Source organism: Convolutriloba macropyga, unplaced genomic scaffold (genome assembly GCF_964194025.1).
Source record: "Convolutriloba macropyga unplaced genomic scaffold, txConMacr16.3 SCAFFOLD_3128, whole genome shotgun sequence".
NCBI lineage: Eukaryota > Metazoa > Xenacoelomorpha > Acoela > Convolutidae > Convolutriloba > Convolutriloba macropyga.
In genome coordinates this window covers 10,001-28,824 of record NW_027451746.1, presented here as the reverse complement: position 1 = coordinate 28,824, position 18,824 = coordinate 10,001, and the positions used below count along the sequence as shown (strand labels likewise).

Sequence of the window (18,824 nt, the reverse complement as noted above, 5' to 3'; positions counted from 1 at the left end):
AACGCGGATCCTGCGCATATAATTACCCGCTTAAAACGCATAATGCGCATATAATTACCCGCTTAAATAGCATAATGCGCAGATAATTACCCGCTTAAAAGGCATAATGCGCAGATAATTCGCCGTACAATAATCATGCTGGGCATAAGAATAACCGAGAAAAGATTTTATTTGTCCTGTAATTTACAATGAAATGTCTAATATGTGCCATGAACAGTTAACTTGGAAGAGTAAAAAACATGATGGAGTTAAAAAGATTCAGTACTGATTTACACTTGAAGCTAGGTCCGGGCATGACGAAATGCAACCGTAGTTGAACAAATGTGACATCAAATCACATTTTGCGACAATTTCTAATGGCTGTAAAGTATATGCCTGTCGGATATCGATAGTGAATTTACACATAAACTGCACACAGACGGTTGATAATCCTAGTGATTCCTCGAAAACTCAGACGTCTGTGATAATACTAGCGCTGGGAATCACTATATTTTAAAAAACAACTATTGGCACTTCAAAATGACTCGAAATTGATATTTTATTTCAGATCAGATGCCATACAGAATTTGTACACACTTTGGGTGAAAATTGCACCCCAATTGAGCGGATCTCTTTTGTTGTGTAAAATTGGTATTTTGGGTAATTTTGACATTGGTCAAATTGATACGTAACCCACAGCACTGCAATATTTGAATGCCAAAATTTTAATCTTCATTTGGTAGTTGTCGGGTAATAACTTGAAATTTTCTTGCAAGTTGCGATAAGCGTCCGCATCTTGCATCTTGTAAGATAAGCGCCAATTGCAAGAATCTTGCGAGATGAGCGTTGGAGTTCGAACAGGGTTGTTTCTGTCCTTTTGTAAGATTTTACCGGGGCAACCAAGTTTTTTAAAAATTAAGATCCTTTAACCGTTATTTTTTATTATTTCCAGTGGTTTCACTCCAGTTGGTCAGACTACAGTGATTCGGGATGACCTGAACCCGAACTGGCCCGCATTTCGCATCAACTGTGCCACCTTTTGTGACAACAACCCACAACTCGAACTCAAGATAGACTGTTACGATCATGAAAGGGATGGCAAGTTAGTTAACCTTTATTGTCGGAACTTAAAATAAAACACTCACGTGCACATTTTAAAATGCCGAAAGTCTGCAGTGCCAGAAGTCAAAATGCCAGAAGTTGCTACTTAGCCAGAAGTTGAATTTCGTTGACTTTCGTCATTTTAAAACGTGCGCGTTTCGTGTTTTAAGCATGGTTAAGTGACTCTGCAGAAGTCACTTCGAAATTCTGACTTAATATCTCAAACCGCTTCGCGGTTCTCGATAAACGCCAGAAGTTCTCAGTGACTTCAAGCAGAGTCACTTAACCATTACTGAAAAAAAGCACGTGCAAGTTTTAAAGCCCTGTAAATCTGCAGTGCCGAAGTTTACGTGCCATGTTCCTATAACTAAATCCAGAAATTCAATTTCATCAGTTTCACTGCCCTAGTGATCGAAGAATTCAAATCTTGCAAAAATCTTGCAAGCAATCTTGGAATGGAATACATACTACTTGCAATCTGCGTATAAGATTCTTGCAAGATTTCAATCATCTTGCAAATATCTTGCAAGATTTTGAATTCTTCGATATTTTTCCTTGTTTACCTGGCTGCATTTGAAGGTTGATCAAGCTGAAATAGTTAAGCAACTGATCGTAAATCTAATTAAGTCTAGTTAACTAGAATAGAATCCGCTCATCACTAGGGAGTGAACTGACTGGGATGTTCTTGTAAAAATACAATTGAAGTAAGAATTTCGGGCATATCATTTTCTGGTGCTGCAAATTTTGGTCATTTTAAAACTGCACGAGTGTGTTTAAAGCTATGATACTTGACTAGGCAGAAACAAATTCAAAATTCTGGCTCAACATCTCCGACCTCTAGCCGGTTCTCGTTAAAATCTAGAAGTTCTCAGTAAGTTTTACGCAGAGTCACAAAATCTAAATTTGAAGCTGTTGAAACGCCCGGTTCTGAATTATGCTAGCAAATTTATATCCGAAATGCTGAGAATAGTGGAAAAATTCACCGCAAAAATTTTTAATTTGTTGACCGACTGAAACGTTTGACAACAATGAATATTCAAGGACACACTTTGAGTTGCGCTGTAAAAGGCAAAGAAAAATAAAAATGGCCCAAATTAGAAATCAAACAAGGATGCTCGTTGATGTGCGTTTGCACATGATGTTCCGACCCGCGCTCATCTACATTTTTGACTTAAATGTCTTCTGACTTACATTTTTGACAAAGAGATGTCAAAAATAGGTGTTTGAGCTTTATAAAATCGTTATACAACCAAGATGATAATTGAATAGTGTCAAGCCCCATTACAACAAGATATTCCATCAACAAGTCTGTAAGAAAAAAACAACAACAAGAAAAAGCAACAAAAACAAAATTTCACGCCAAAAACTCAAAATCTTAATTTAAAGGAACCTATAACGACGTCAAATTACAATCAGACAAAATCCCAACTACACAAATTTATTTTTCTAACTACAAATCAGATGGGATTAATAAGACTAGGTAACAAGGCGACAGAGAGAAGAAATGATGAGGCGAAACAAAAAAAATCAATCAACGTTTTTTAAACCACAAAATTTCGGAAGTCTTAAAAATAGTTAGCTTTTAACGAAATAATTCATGATAAAATTACGGAAAAGTCATAACGAAAACAAAAGCAGCTGTCTCTGCTTAGACTAAGCTATAGGAAAGGACTAAATATGCAAAAAAAACTTTAAAAAAATTACGAACAAAACAAATACACACCACTAACATAACTTTTTTAAAAACGCATATTCAGTTACGTCATAATATCAGCAAAAATGTTAATTTTTTAAATACATGGAATTGTATTTGACCTGTCAATGATGAAACTGAAATTTACGTTGATGAAAAGAACAACAAAAACTAAAAAACCTGAAAAAGACTTAAAAATCTCAAAAATGTATAATATCATAAACTTTAAGACTATTCGCAGTTAACTGACTGCTTCGGGTAAAATCATTCAATCAATCTTTATACAGAGGCTGATGACAACGTTCATTCTTTTAATGCTACTTCAAAAAAACATTTTTTGAACAATTTGACTCCAAAAGGTCAACAAAGATGAACAAAAACATTAAAACCACGAATTGTTAGAGAAAACCCGTAGCATCAACGCCATTAATTCTTTCAGCTTTCAACGGAAGCTAATAAATACACTAAGTTATGACTCGATGAGACAAAAAATATGTTTGGCATCAATGAGTCATCAATAGGACCTTACAATAAGTCATAGATAATGAAAACAAAAAGAAAAACTGGCAAAATCCTAAAATTTAGTAGAAAATTGCGAGTAGAATGTGTTGAAGCCATTTAAACCGTAAATTGTTCCCTATAAATTTTATATATGATTCGTTGAACGTCATCTGCGAGCCAATGGAACAATCAAAATCGGGATGATGTGTTAAGATTCCAAATGGAAACAAAATTACCAAGAAAATATCCAAAAACTAAAAAAATATATGAAAAATCGTGCATCGAACACCAATACTTAGAAGATAAACATATTGATTTTGGTAAATTAATTTCAATAGCTTTCAACAAAAGTTACTGAATACGCTCGATTGGAGCGTAAGCTTTCATTTGAGGACATGAATATTTGTCATGGATTGGTAATCAATAAGATGTGACATTAAGTTTCATGACTACGGAAACAACAACAAATATAGACAAAAAACAAAAATTCAGCAGAAAAGGGCGAGAAGAAAGTGTCGAAGCCATTCAATAGAAAAAATTTTCTCTGAAAATCTTATCCATCGGCCAGTGAACGTCTTCTCTAAGCCAATGGGAGATATCCATTTCAGGAAAATGTGATTAGATTTCAAGAGGAACCAATATTAAGAAAAAATCCAAAAAATTTTTAAATTTTTTGAAAACTTGTCGCATTGAAGGTATAAAAACAGTTGTTAGAAGATAAAATTACTAACGAGATTTTTGTTGCAGTAGAAAAAAAATGGGGCCTTGACTACTGAGACTGACTTATACTTCACAAATAATAGTTTATAATCCGTTAATTTTAAAAAAATTTTCTCGAAAAATCAATTTTAAAGGCTTAACAACCATTGGCTGTCCACTGAAAGCTCCAGATAGGTTCACGTAATGCTTATTACAAAACCTATTGCACTTTTAATCAACAAAACAATGGCAAAAGGCTCCAAAATTTTGGTAAAACCTCAAATAGAAAATCAAAATTTCATTTAAAATTTCAAAAACGCAGAGTCAAAGCCAAAAAAACACGCGCAATTACTTGAAAACGAATTATTTGTTCAACGGGCTTTATTGAACTGTAAATCAAGCTTGTCATTAACAGAACCTAGATATGAAAATTGACTAGTGGCTAGGTGACCCAAGAAAACAAAAAAAGATATGAATAGTTTTCTAAAAAAAAACTGTGAAATAGAATTCAATTTTTTTTTATAGTAAACTTCCCTATGAGACTAGAACTATTCTCTTTTGTCGCCTTTTGTCCATTAGGAACTCTTAATTGTTTCATTTTGTGTCCTGAATTTTAATTTTGAATTTTGAATATTTCTATAAAAAATATCTTAATTTGAAGAAAAATTACACTAAAAGTGAACAATCATGCCATATATCCCGTGTTCACACAAAACTTCAATCCTAGGTAACTCCTCGAAAAAATCTTTTTAATTTCAAATTCTACACTGGACTAGCTTTTTAATGATACCACTCACATTTCTCTACGATGGATATATCGATCGGCCAAAATTTTCTGAACAAAAAAAACCCATTTGAGTATATAGTTCCTCCCCCCACAAGTGGGGTCGGAACAATAAAAAGTTATAATTGAACTCTCTGAATTATTTAAGCTGGATATATTTTTATAACTATCTGAGCAAAAAGATAAAGATCAATTTTTAATGATTATGTTAATTGGGGTTTCATTGCAAATGTTTTCTATATTTATTGTGTTTCAATATTGCAAAGGAGTCAAGTCTGTTTGTTTTGTCATGCAGAAACTGTGTCATATAATCTTCTGCTCTATAGGAAAGATTAGATTATGGTCGTTTAGCAAAAATTTTGAAAAAAAATGATCAAAATGAACAATGAGAGGAAATAACCGATTGCAATTATAGTGCATAGATAAAGACCCTCGGTAAAATATAACGAATCTATGAAAGAATGTTGGTTCGTAAAAACGAGCAAACGCAAAAAGCAAAATTGCGGTGATCAGAAAATCAAAAACGGAAATGGCGCCAAAGGAATCTTGTGGTGAACTGATTGTAAAAAAAAAAACAAACCAATCGCTATTGTCTGCATTCACCTGCACATAACAGACTGGTGTCTATTTTTGAAGTCTATTTTTACTTGCTAACTGAAAATACCAATATTTCAGTTCGTAGAAGGTCATAATTGTGAAAGTTAGTTTTCAAACTTAGTTTATTGTTCCGACCCCACTTGTGGGGGAAGGAACTATATACTCAAATGGGTTTTTTTTGTTCCGTCGATTTTGGCCGATCGATATATTCATCGTAGAGAAACGTGAGGGGTATCATTAAAAATCTCGTCCAGCCTGGAATTTTGAAATTAAGAAGATTTTTTTGAATTTCGGTTTTTTCGAGTAGTTATCGAGGATTGAAGTTTTGTGTGAAGACGTGATATTTGGTATGATTTCGTTCACTTTTAGTGTAATTTTTCTTCAAATTATGATCTTTTCTTTGAAAAAGGTTTTATTCAAAATTACATTTCACGCAACAAAATGAACCAAATTCCTAATCCTATTACACAAAAAGTGATAAAAAGATTAGTTCTGGTCTCATGGGGAAGTTTACTATAAAAACAATTCGATTTCTATTTGAGAGCAGTTTTTTTTTTAGAAAACTTCATATATTTAGGTCACCTAGAGACTGTTCACTTTTCATATCGATGTTTGGTTAATGATAAACCTGATTTACATTAAAACGACGCCTAATGAACAAAAAACACGTTTTCAAGGAATCGCACATATTTTTTATGGCTTCGACTCTGAGCTTTTGTAATTTTTAATGAAATTTTGATTTTTTTTGAGGTTTTACTGAGATTTTGGAGCCCTATGGCATAAAATTGTTAACTAAAAGTGCAATGAATTTCATAATGAGCATTAGTGAAGCTATTCATTGCTTTGATTGGACAGCTAATGGCTGTTAAGGCTCTATATATATTTTTTCGAAATTTTTTTAAACATTAACCGACCATAAACATATTTTTGAAAACTGTAAGTCAACCTCAGTACTGTCAGGAAACCGTTCCTTTCTACCGCAACCAAAACTAGTCTGCTTAGCGGTTTTATTTTCTAACTATTGGTTTTATGACTTCGATGCCACAAGATTTCAAAAACAATTTTAAAATGTTTGGATATTTTTGTATTTTTGAATCCTTTTGAAATTATATCACATTATCCTAATTTGGACAGCTCCCGTTCGTTTAAGGAAGACGTTCAATGGATCATAAATAAAGTGTTCAGAGAAAAGCTTTTGGTGTAATTGGCTTCGACACTTTCTCTCGCAATTTTCTTCTGATTTTTTGGTTTTTGCCTGTATTTGTTTTTGTTTTCATAGTCATAAGGCTTATTGTGATATCTTATTGATTACCCATGCATGACAAACATCTTTGTTTTTCTATGGAGTCACGACTGAGAGTATTTATTAATTTCTGTGAAAGCTATTGAACTTATTGTCTGTTAAGGCTTCAAAAATAATTTTTCGAAAAAATTTTTGAAAAATAACCAATCGTAAACATATCTTCGTGAACTGTACGAACGTCTCAGTAATTACCGGAACTCTTTCTTTCCTATTTCATCAAAAATTATCTAATTTGAGGCTTTAACTTCCAACAATTGGTTTGATAAAATCGTAGCGCAACTTTTCACAATTTTTTTTGACATTGGGAAAATTTTTGGATTTGTATTTGGTTCTTCTGAAATCTCATCACATTATCATCTTAATATTAGTTCCAATTGGCTTAGAAAGGACGCACAATGGATCATAGAGAAAAATGTCAAAGAAAAACTTTTGGTTTAAATGGCTTAGACACTTTCTTCTCGCACTTTTCTTCTGAACTTTTGGTTTTTGCCTGTATTTGTTGTTGTCTTCCTAGTCAATAACTTTTTGTAATGTCTTATCGTATCAATGACTTGTCAATGACAAAAATCCTTGTCTTCTTGTCAAGGCATCATTCTTATGCTCCCATCGAGCGTTTTTATTGCCTTTCGCTTAAAGCAATTGTGTTTAATGGCGTTGATACTACCGGTTTTCTCAGAAATTTCGTGGTTTTAATGTATTTGTTCATATTTATTGATATTTTCAAGTGATATATTGAAAAAAAAAGAATCCCATGTTGTTAAAAAATTAATGAATGATAGACAAGTCATTACCGAAAAAATATTTTTTAATGGCTTTGACACTTTTCTCGCTCATTTTTTTTTTGAATTAGCGGTTTTTGCCTATTTATTTAAATCTTTAGGTAGGCGTAAAATGCTGACCGGTCTCAAAAAGTTGTAATTGAGTATTCAAAATTGATGTTAACCGAGGCAGTCCTTTTTTAGCAAATAGTCTCAAAATTTATGATATTATATATTTTCAATGATTTTTTAAACTTTTCACTTTTTGCTGTTTTTTTTCGTCAAATTATAGCTGATTCTCATTATTGACAAGTCACATTGAATTTCTTGTATTCGAAAAATTTAAATGTCTAGTGAAATCATGTCATAACTGATATTTTGTTTGTGGACAATATTCGTTTAAATAAAATTTTAGTGGTGTACTGTGTTTCTTTTCTCTTCTTTTAGCACATTCGCGTAATAACAGATCTCAATGATTTTCAAATGTGGCCCAAATGCACTTATTTAAACTTTCAGTATAATTTTAGTTGCATTAGTATGAATGAAAATGAAAGGAAGAATACATAGTATTCAGATAATAGCTAATGATTTTAATGGCTTCAATAATTTGTGTTTTCGCAATTTGTTTATTTTTTTTTATTTTTCTGCTTCTGTAGTCCGTTCATATGACCTAATCTAACCAACAACAGGTCCTATTAGTTTCCTAATAAATGTTTAGTAAATTTATTCATAATTATTTCTTTAAAAGCTAATGATTTTAAAGACTTTAGAAATTATTTGGTTTAAAAAAAAATTGATTGATTTTTCAATTTCGCCTAATTATTTCCGTTTGTCGACTTTGTTACCTAGTCTCGTTAAGGAAAATTGCCATCTGCTGTATAGTATGGACAAAGTTTATTCGTGCAGTTAAGGTTTTATACGATTGCATTTTGGCGTTGTTACTAGGTGCGTTCAAATTTAGATACTTAGTTTTTGCCTTGAAATTTTTGTTTTTGCTTCTTTTGTTGTTTGATTTTTTCTCTTTGTTTTTTCAATGACAGATCTCGTCAGCGCTGTAATGAGGCATGTCATTATGTAGTTCAATAAGTAGTTAGGTTTTTAAACATTTTTTTTTTAAACTCAAACATCTATTTTTATTATCTCTTGATTTGGTTGACAATTAAGTCAAAAGTGTAGATGAGCTCGGGTCGGAATATCATGTGCGAACGCACATTAACGAGCCTCCTTGTTCAATATAACCATAAAGATTGTGAGATCGTAAAAACGAGCAGACCAAAGAACAGCTGCAATCGCAAGCTGAGTATTGCCAATTCGTATTGCGTTGCCAATTGTATATATGACCTCGTACTGGCTGACTTGGTTCTCTCAAGTACAACCTTTATTATTTTCAACTCAAAAGGATATTTGTGCGCCAATTCTTCGCAATCAATTTTTTATTTGTTTTGTTTATCTATTGCCTGCTTGTAAAAACGGGTCAACGCAAAGGTTAGATTGAAAAGTAGTGAGGTAATTGAAGCTCGAACCACTTATAACCTTCAGCTAATTAAGACTTATCTTAGTATATTTGCTGCTCTATGTATTTGCCTCTGTGCTTTCAACTTGACATAGCGAATTACGCCATTCGATTCAAATCAGCCAGGAAAAACTTCGATTATTTGGATACTGGTTATTTTTTTCCATTTTTTCAGAAATCATCGTATGTTCTTTTATTTGTCGCAAATTATTCAATATTTACGATGCTTACATGACATCATACCCAATCTGCCATTTAACCCAATACCAACTTACCCAATTCTCTTTGAATTTTTTTTCATTCAATTATCATTACAAGTTAGCAGTCGCTTTTACAAAGATGATTTAAAATATTTATGTGGAAAATATAATCCCATGTTAGGTTGTGATGGTTTCGTATCAAGTCCCAGGGGCCAGGCCATTTTATTGTATAGTCGGCTAAATAGTCGGGTAAACTTCTGGTAAATTTATTAATAGGGTAAATTGGGTTAGATGGCAATGGGTATAATGGCATTGGGTAAAAATGGCAGGTTTGGTAAAATGGCATTGAACGGCATTGAATAAAATGAAATTTGGCAAATTGTCCTGACACCATTCACAATATTTGGGGGAAGCAGTTAACGTGTAATTTTGCAAGATTTGCAGTGGTTACTGATACTAACCGTCATATGATATCTAAGGGTAACCATACAATTTATAGTCTGAGTAATTTACATGTTTCAAAAAAAAAGTCCCTGATAACCATGCAAGTATAATGCAAAAATTAGTTAACAAAGAGGCATACTCTTTTTCTGACAATTTGTATTTTCGGATTTTTCCGTTTGTGCAACCCCCCCCCCCCCCCCCCCCCCAGCTTAGTGGGCGCATATTATTTGCACCCCCCAGTCGCATGTGCCATATTTATACATAATGATTTACTATGTAATGGCACGTGCTCAGTAACGGGGGGGGGGGGGGGGGTGCATACGTACTGGGGGGGACACAAACGGAAAAGCGTCTCTTCATTATATGAAAATTGATTATAGGCCACCTTATCACCCCATCCCGATAAAAAGAGGGATTTAATAATTGCTACCAGGTGACTTAATGGACGTTGTTGTTTTTGTTCGAGGCACGACTTGATTGGCACCTTCTACACAACTGCCGCTGAGCTCACTTCTCAATCAAGTGGAAAAGAATTCCAGGTAAAAGTAATGATTTCACAAGCTTACTCTGGCTGCAATCCCCACTCCCCCCCATCCTCCCTGCTACCTCCAGTCCAATCCCGCACCACCACCACCAAGACCTCCTCGTCCTCCTCCCCCCCCCCCCCCCGGATGATTCCCTCTTGAATTATTTATGTAAGAGCCCCAGGCTGAGGTCCAAGCCCGAAATCAAGTATGTCCAGACCGTATCAGACTGAATCTGCATACGTCCAGACATTCGTGGCTTCGAGTCCGGAGACGCACCCCATGATCTCCTTCTCCGTTCTGGACATGCCTTATTTCGGTCTGGCACCTCAGCCTTGATAGGGTGAAAAGTGCTTCCAGGGTAAATTTCACGAATTTGGGCCCCAATTGGACAACTTTTGAGAAATTATCTAAAGATCTTTGAGAAATTTACTAAAGATGTAGTAATGTTTGAATTAAATTTAGTTGATCCACCCTAAGAAGAAGGAAAAGAAGAGTTCATACAAGAACAGTGGTCTCATATTCCTAGAGAGACACAAACTAGAAGAAGACTGGGAATTTTCACACTTTGTTCAGGCGGGACTGCAACTCAACTTCACTGTCGCTATCGATTACTCTGCTTCTAATGGTAAATATGTTACTCGAGCAATTACTATCTCTTTTGCTCTGGTTTTCAAGTTTTTTCTGCTTTGTCAATATTGGCAAATGGGTGTAATTCTCATACAAAGCTAGGATTAGTATCCAATAAAAATCTGTAAGGCGTTGAATCTTTTATTGACTAAAGTCTTTTCGAACTTGATCCCATAGACCAGGGATGATTAAAATAGAACTTGAGAATAATTTGATCGATTAAAAAAATTGAATCGAGAAAAATTCATCATTTTTTAGCCGATAAACAAACATAGCTGGTTAAAAAAAACAACCTTTGAGTACAAATTGTCTATTTTTGCCGTATTAGCACGAAACTGCTATTGTCTGATTTGAAACAATTTCAAAACCGTTTTTAATGTTGAAGTTTCCAAAAAAATCCAATGAACATTAAAACGGTTATTTTTCAATTGTTTTGTTATTTTGTTAACATTTCAAGCTATGAAATCTTTTTCATTGTTGCACGTTTCATATTGATAATCAACAGTTAATGAATGACATTGATCAACATGACAATTTGATATTTCGCTAAAAATATCTAGAAAATTGTCTTTCTTATAAAATTATTCCTATATCAATTAATGGGTCTTCCAATTATAGCCCCCCAGCTTAGTGGTCAGATAACCTATAGCCCCCCCCCCCCCCCCACATGGTAATTATTGCATAATGGGGGTGGGCTATAATTTCATGGGGGAGGGGGGGGGGGGTTATAATGGGAAAGACCCCAATTAATAACTATCTCCTGAGCAAAAAGTTTGAAAGTCTCTTTAATAGTAAGCAAAGTAGCCAGACATTTGGAATAACTTGCAGTTACTGTTTGCACTAACTAGATGAAATATAAAGCTTTGTTATTATTACAAATGTTCAATTTCAATTAATTATAATATCGCAAATTTCTGTTTGAAAACTTTGACTGAGAGCTTGATAATTGGATCTTCAACGTTTGCAGACTAATCTTATGTGGTGCGTTGTTTTGCAGATATATTTAGAGTGCTGAAGAAGACTCTCCAACTAAAACTGATTAAAATTTTAATACAAAAGTGAATAATTTTTTACTGAGCCATTCTTCGTTCTTAGTTCTGAACGATATATTTTAGTTTCACTGAAAGCAAAGTAATAGTAAATCAGAAGCATCTAGTGTTGACAGAAAGGATGTTCTGAGCCATAAAAGTCAAATATTGGCGGAACTATTTTTCAATTTCAACCAATGTTGGTTTTTGCGCTCAAAAAACCAACTATAACGAATTTCGCCTATTTTGCCCAAAACAATTCAATCAGGCAACCAATTTCCAGAAAATATCGTTATTTATTTCGTAACTTTCATTTGTAATAATGCTCAATTGCAAAAAATTGATCAGTGGAAAAATAGCGTTCATTTGCCTTTTCGGCTTCCCAATGTGTGTTGTTGCTATAAAATGAAAGCTGCAAATAAAATTTTTATCGCTTGCTTTCTTATGTTAAAAAATCTGACGTAATTCGCGCAGCGAGAGGAGGATTTTTTAGAAACTGTCTATGCAGAACTGGTTAGTTCTTTGTCAAATAGTTTTTCAGTCTTTCATTATCAAAAGAAAAAAAAAGATTTTGCGGAAAAGAAATTAATTTTTTTTAAGTTGACAAATTGTTATTGCATTCAATTATAAATTTTGGATATGATATGCTCATTGAACTTAATTCAGCGCTAGAGCTTTGTCAGATAAAAAATTAGCAGACTACTCATTGGTTTCATGTTATCTTATGCCAGCTTTGCAATAACATTTCTGAACACAAAATGCCGACTTGTCTAAATAACTCCTGAAGAGCATGCAGTCTATTTTAAAGTGAACCACGGTCATGTTGTGAGTGTCAAAGGTTTATAAAATGATCACGAAGAAAACCTGGGCTTCAAGGTCAAAGATTTAGTTTAAAAAATAATTTGTTACCCAATTTATGGCTGACACAATGTTTATAGGTGTCAAGAAAACAAAATAGACATTTCATTAGACAAACCTCGGGCTTCAAGCAATATCAATAAAATTAAAATATCATCATTGACTTGATTTATTTACCATGGTGATAGAAACCATATTTGGTAAAAGCCAGAGAAAGGATTTAATTCAGACATTGAACAAACATCCATCCAACCAGACGAGCTCATCACTCTAAATAACTTTATTTTAAATTTATAATTTTCTTCTGAATAATCTATTTATTATTTCCACTTTTCCCTTTTTACTAGTATTTTCACAAGTACCACGCTCAATTAACCAAAGATTTAACATATTGTGCACGGGCCACATATCAAAGCATTTAGTTTATTATTTTTAGGTTCAAATGGGATCAGAGTGCCCTTTCATCATAACAAAATGGAGCTTGGCGTAAGTCATCAGGAATAAGAGCAAGATTATACTTATTTTTGCATTTTGTCTTCTTCTTCCTGTTTTTATGAGTTTGCTGACTTTTTTATTACGCTGGTCACTATTTTCTAATTTAAGTTTCTTATCTATAAGAGCAACCGAGAACCCAATCTGCAGATGTTGTACCTTAGATCATAACAAAATTTAGCAAAGAGCATTTCGATTGTAATTGCTCTTTTAGATCGCATTTTCTCAACTTACCTCTTCTTTCTCTTCTTCTTCTTGCTTGTCGTCTTCTGCTTCTTCTTCTTCTTCTTCTTACTTTTATTATTATTATTATTATTATTATTATTATTATTATTATTATTATTATTATTATTATTATTATTATTATTATTATTATTATTATTATTATTATTAATATTATTATTATTATTATTGTTATTATTATTATTATTATTATTATTATTATTATTATTATTATTATCATTATTGTGGTTATTTCAAAAGAGCAATTTCAACTTTCCCAATTCAACTGTACTTGATACCGGTTAAGGCAAAAAACGGTGATTCATTCGCAGCTTTAGAGAGATAGAGGCGCGACCAGACAATACCTGTCAGCGTTTAGCACAACTAACCGCAAGGTAACAAAATTGCTATAACTTGACGAAAGAGAGAATACTGCACGAGAATGAAGTAGATAACTAAGCTTGGGTTCAAGTGGGTGAAGCTGCTGTATGCGCTATTGATCTGATTGGGCCATTAGTATAAACGCATATCGTTTAACAGTGTTCAAAAAAATGGTTGACTCTTGGTTTCACTCTAGGGGTACTCCCGTACATCTCTCCCCGAATATTCGACCACTAGTTGTCGAAAATGTTTTTCAGCTGTTTAATGTCCTTGGTGCCGAGGGATGATATGGGGTTTTGTTCCCTGGTCGTCCTTGGTGAGATCTTCGACGTTGCTGTACTGTACGACGATATCGGGCTGTCCTGCGGTTCGTCCTGCTTTTGGGAGTTTCTTTCTCATCCGAAAGGGCATGTTCAATTGGGATGTTTGGTGCATCCTCTCCAATTCTTGTAAATTCCCTTTGTGTTTCAGCCTGCGGGTTGGATTGGCTTTCTATTAAGGGATCTTCCGCTATGGGGTCGTGATCTTCGTCCGACTCAATAGTGATTGCCACGGTTGCTGGGCTGTCAGGAATTGTTACAGTTGTTGGCTCGCGTGCTGGTTGGTTACTCTGAATGGGTTGTTGCGAAGCTTGTACTGGGAGTTCTTGGTGTACGTGTAGTTTCTGGACTATCTTGTCAATAGATTTTCGGCCCAGGCTTTTCTGAACCATGAAGTCCTTTGGGGAACTGGAGGTCACTATGGTGATAGGGCTCTTCTGGGGTGAGTCGAACACCAAGTTGATAACTTCAACTGTGTCAGACTTATTCCACCGATCTAGGTCAGTGCTTATAACGGAGGAGCTTCTAACTTGTCGTCTTTTTGCCTGCTCAAGTTTGGATTGGGCCAATGCAGCTTGCTTTGATTTTATTTCGAATTGGTACGCTGCTTTGAGTGTACTTTTGCGTTTTGTGGTTGTTACTGGTGCTGTGATTTGCATTTGGGGCTGCTTGTAATGCCTTTTCTAGGCTTTTGTCGTTGTTTCCCGGCTGGGATGCTTGTTGGGTTTACCAAGTCTTTGCCCGAATGGGATGGTCCTTGTTGGTTCTTGTCCTTTTCCTCTTGTTTGCGCTTCTCTTTTTGTTCATATAAATAGAATTTTCGAATTTTTTTTCTGTTTCTATTTTATTCGCCCATTGTTTTACATGCAAAAAGTTCGATTTTTTCAATGATTTCAGTTGCAATGGCGACGTCACTTTTTTGTATTACCGTATCTTTTCCATTTGGGGTGTCTACTGTTATAATCTGGGGGAAAAGTTTGTTGTTGTCCCGTCTGGGTTTATATTACACATTGGTTTGAGGGTGCCACGGGTTCTTTCGCTCTGCGCATTATTGTTTTACGTGCTTTTTGGTTTTTTGATTTTACGATAACCGCTGTTTTATCTCCGAGTGTTATACTTAGTTTATCTGGGCTGATTTTAATGAGAGATATTGTCTTACGCTTTTGCGCTGCAGTTGTGCCTTTTGTGCTGAGGGGCTGATCGTCAGATTCTGTATTTGAGGCGCTTGGGGATTTGTACTGGATGTCCAGCTGTGGCTCAGAGTCTGAGTCCTGGTTCCAGATTGCGGCTTCGTTTAGCATGGCCTGCTTCAGCTTCTCCTAGTCTAATTAGAATTCTTCTATTTTCTTGAATGTGAGATTTTTTGTTAGGATATTTTAGTATGTTTTTGAGTTGCGTGTTAGCTGGTCTTCTGAAGTATGCTTCAAACGGTGTTACGCGTGTGATGGTGTTTGTGATTAGTTTAATGTGTTTTCTATGATGTGTGTGATTTTGTCTGCTAGTGTTTTTTTTGCCCATTTTGGATCTATGTTTATTACTGACGGGAGTCTTTTTAATGTTTGTATCATTCTTTCAACTAGGCTTGTGCCTCTGTGGTTCCCTGCTGGGGCTATTATAAGTTTGATTTTGCTATCTTTACAGAAAATTTCGAAGTTTTTTATTTAAATGCCTGTGCTTGGTCGCACCTGAGTGTTCGTGGTTAGCCATGAAGTTTCTTGTAGCTATTTAGATATTCTATAGCTGTTTCGGTGTTGCAGATTTGATATGCTTTAGCGTGAGAATATCTTGGATATTTATCTACGGAGACCAGTATATGTGAATCTTTGTTATTATCCGATATCGGGCCTGTGAAATCAATTTGTACTTCCTCATTGGGTTCTTGCAAATTTAGGTTTAGATTTGTGTGTTTGCTCTTAGGAATTACTGATTTTAAGTTCTTACCTATCATTGTGCAGGGTTTGCACCGTCGGGCTATGAGGACTAACTCCCTATGAATGCAAGCGAACCAAACCAGTTGTGACATGTACATCATCGCCGCTTGACCCGTGTGGGTCTTATGAATAGACTGTGAGGTAATGTCGCGTAAGCAGCCATTGTCATTTACTGATAAATCCTTTTTAAGTGTGTGCCAATAGCGGGAGTAAGGCTTTAAGGCTTTGAGGCTAACCAATCTTGGTTTTGAATCATCTTTCGAATTCATTTGCTTTGGTTGTCAAGCCGGATGGCTTCGGATATGAAGTTTTCGTTGAGGACTTTATGTAGATTTGATAAAGGATTGGGGGTCATCAAATGAGTTTTTTACCCAACTGGGATCAAAGGGATCTGTGCCTTTTCCTATATTTGAGGGGGAGTCAGTCTGGGTACCAGTTGTGGTAACTGGGGGGATCTGCTGTGGCTGAAATTGTTCTATTAGCTAAAATTGGGTTTTGTTGGAGGGGTTTGCTGTCCAAATTTTTTGAACGATTACGTTTTTTGATAATTTTTTCAAATGTGTTGGAAATTGGATTATTTCTTGTGCAAACAAGACTTTTGTGTTCAATTCAGAATTGTGTGTAATGTTGGAAGAGAGTGACTGATTTGTACAACGGTTGTGGCTAAAAGCGCTCGCGTTTGTTTTGTTTTGTTTTCTATGTTTTATGACGTCATTGTTTGCGCGTGTTCTTGTCGCGTTTTTATTGGTTGAAATTCTTTGTGCATTCTTTAGTAGATGTTTGAAGGAATCTATTAGGTTCACAACCTAATTTTTATCGCTTTCGAGGGGTTGCGGGTCCGGTGATATTGGGTACCTGCTGAAATAGTCCGCGATTCCCACATGTTTCCCTGGTATATTTTGTACCGTAAAATCAAATGGTAGAAGTCTGTCTACTCAATTTTTCAGGCGACTTTGATATGTTTTATTTCCTCTGTTGTTTTTTTAGGGCCGATAGTAGTGCTTGGTGGTCCGTTTGGAATTCAAATTTTGAGCTATACAGGTAGTAATTAAAGTGTTCTAGGGACCATACGACTGCTAAGAGTTCTAATTCACTTCTGCTGTATTTTTGTTCGTTACTATTAAGAAATCTACTTGCATATGAGATTGGGTACCAATTACTATTAATTAATTGTTCTGGGCATACCCCTATCCCATTTTAACTTGCGTCGCATCTTACCCTTGTGCATTTAGTTTTATCGAAATGTTTGTTTTCGATTATATTTGTTATTGCTTCTTTGATTTTATTAAATGCTATGTCGTGTTCGTTTGACCATTTTAGTTTGGAGCCTTTTATGCTATTTTTGTCAATAGTAGTGGTCTAAGGGGTGTTGTTATGTTTGACAAGTTTGGTATAAATTTTATCATGTGGTGTATGCTTCCCATGAACGATCGAAGTTGTTTTGATGTATGCGGTTGTTCCATTTGGGCGATCGCATTTGTCTTCTTCTCTGTTGGGACTATCCCGTTCGGGCATATTTTGTAGCCTAGCCATATTATGACCGTTTGTGCGAATTCGCATTTATGTAGGCTAATGGCTAGATTTTTTTTGTCTAATCCCACTAAGACCTTATTTTTTTTGGTTGCTTAGTGATCGTTTGATGATGATAATTATATCATCTAGAATGTGTGCGCCGAATTTATGTTGCTTAGTGTATAGTCGATAGCTTTTTGGAAAGTTGCCGGCATGTCTGTGTGTTCATAGAAAACGTTTATGAATCTATACGTTCTTGTAGCTTTTCCTCTCAATATGTTAAATTTAAAATGTTTTTGCGTGCCTCTATGGGGTGGGATCAGACTCTAAACGTACGTTAGGTCTGTTTTTGAGTTCACTTATTTTTTTCGGAAATTGAGTCCAGTAAGTGATCATTGCTTTGCATCTGGTATTTGTTTTCATGTATAGCATCATTCAACTCATTTCAGTCCAGGGCTAGTTGAATGAGTTGTCTCTTTTGACTGTGATTGCTACCGGACTTATAAAGTATTCGTCCAAACATTTTTCGAGTTTTATTATTTGCTTGTCTTCTATGAGTTTCTTTAGCTCTTTTTCTACTTTATCAATTGAGTGAAGTGGTACTCTTCGTCTTTTGTGTTGTGTTGGCTTAAAACATTGTTTGAATGTGGATTTTGCTAGGTGGTTTTTTGATCGTCTCATTCGGGTGCATAGGTGTGGGAATTTGGTAAATATTTTATGTGTTTTTTTATTGTTTGTTGTTATTAAACTCATAGCTTTCTCACCTGTTTTCGTTTGTGATTGGTGTATGCCCATTTTTTGAAGGATGTCTCTGCCCAGAAAGTTCACTGTTTTAGGGGGACAACCAAAATTTTGCAGTTTATTGCTCGTGTGTTCCCAGATGTTATATTGATGTTTAATGTGCCTTTTAATTGGATTTTGTTGTTGTTGAAGCATCTAAGCGCTCCGACTTTTGTTGCTTTGTTTTGTATTTTGTGTCCAAGTTTTGCCTTTAACCAGGTAACTGTTTGTTGTAAAACAAAGCTGTGCGGACTTCAGGTATCTTGTAGCCAGTGAATTTTCAACTGTCCCGTTTGGGTTTTGAGCCAATATTCTTCCACGTGGGTTTTGTTGATTGTGTTTTTTCTTGTTTCTGACCATTTCCAATTACCTAAGTTTAAAGTGCTCCAGTCCTCCATCATTTTGCTAATATAGCATGTACTTTCTGGCTCAATAGGTTCGTTTTCTTCCGAGTGTATGCTCCCTGCTTGTGATGTGTTTTCTTTTGTCGAGGGTTTCATGTTTCCTACTCTCCTGGTGTTTTGTTGATAGCTGTTGTTTTGGCTTGTGTTTGCGATGTTTCTGTTTTGAGTGT

The 18,824-nt window shown here is 35.0% G+C and overlaps 1 protein-coding gene across 1 annotated transcript; it reads left to right on the top strand.

Moving 5' to 3' along the window:
- The first annotated feature begins 202 nt into the window (after nt 1-202).
- LOC142356934 (copine-1-like) lies at nt 203-13,944 on the top strand. Its single transcript, XM_075408677.1, has 5 exons — nt 203-216; nt 932-1,081; nt 10,039-10,111; nt 10,562-10,724; nt 13,904-13,944. The coding sequence occupies exons 1-5, from the start codon at nt 203-205 to the stop codon at nt 13,942-13,944; spliced, it is 441 nt and encodes a 146-aa protein (XP_075264792.1).
- The last annotated feature ends 4,880 nt before the right edge of the window (nt 13,945-18,824 follow it).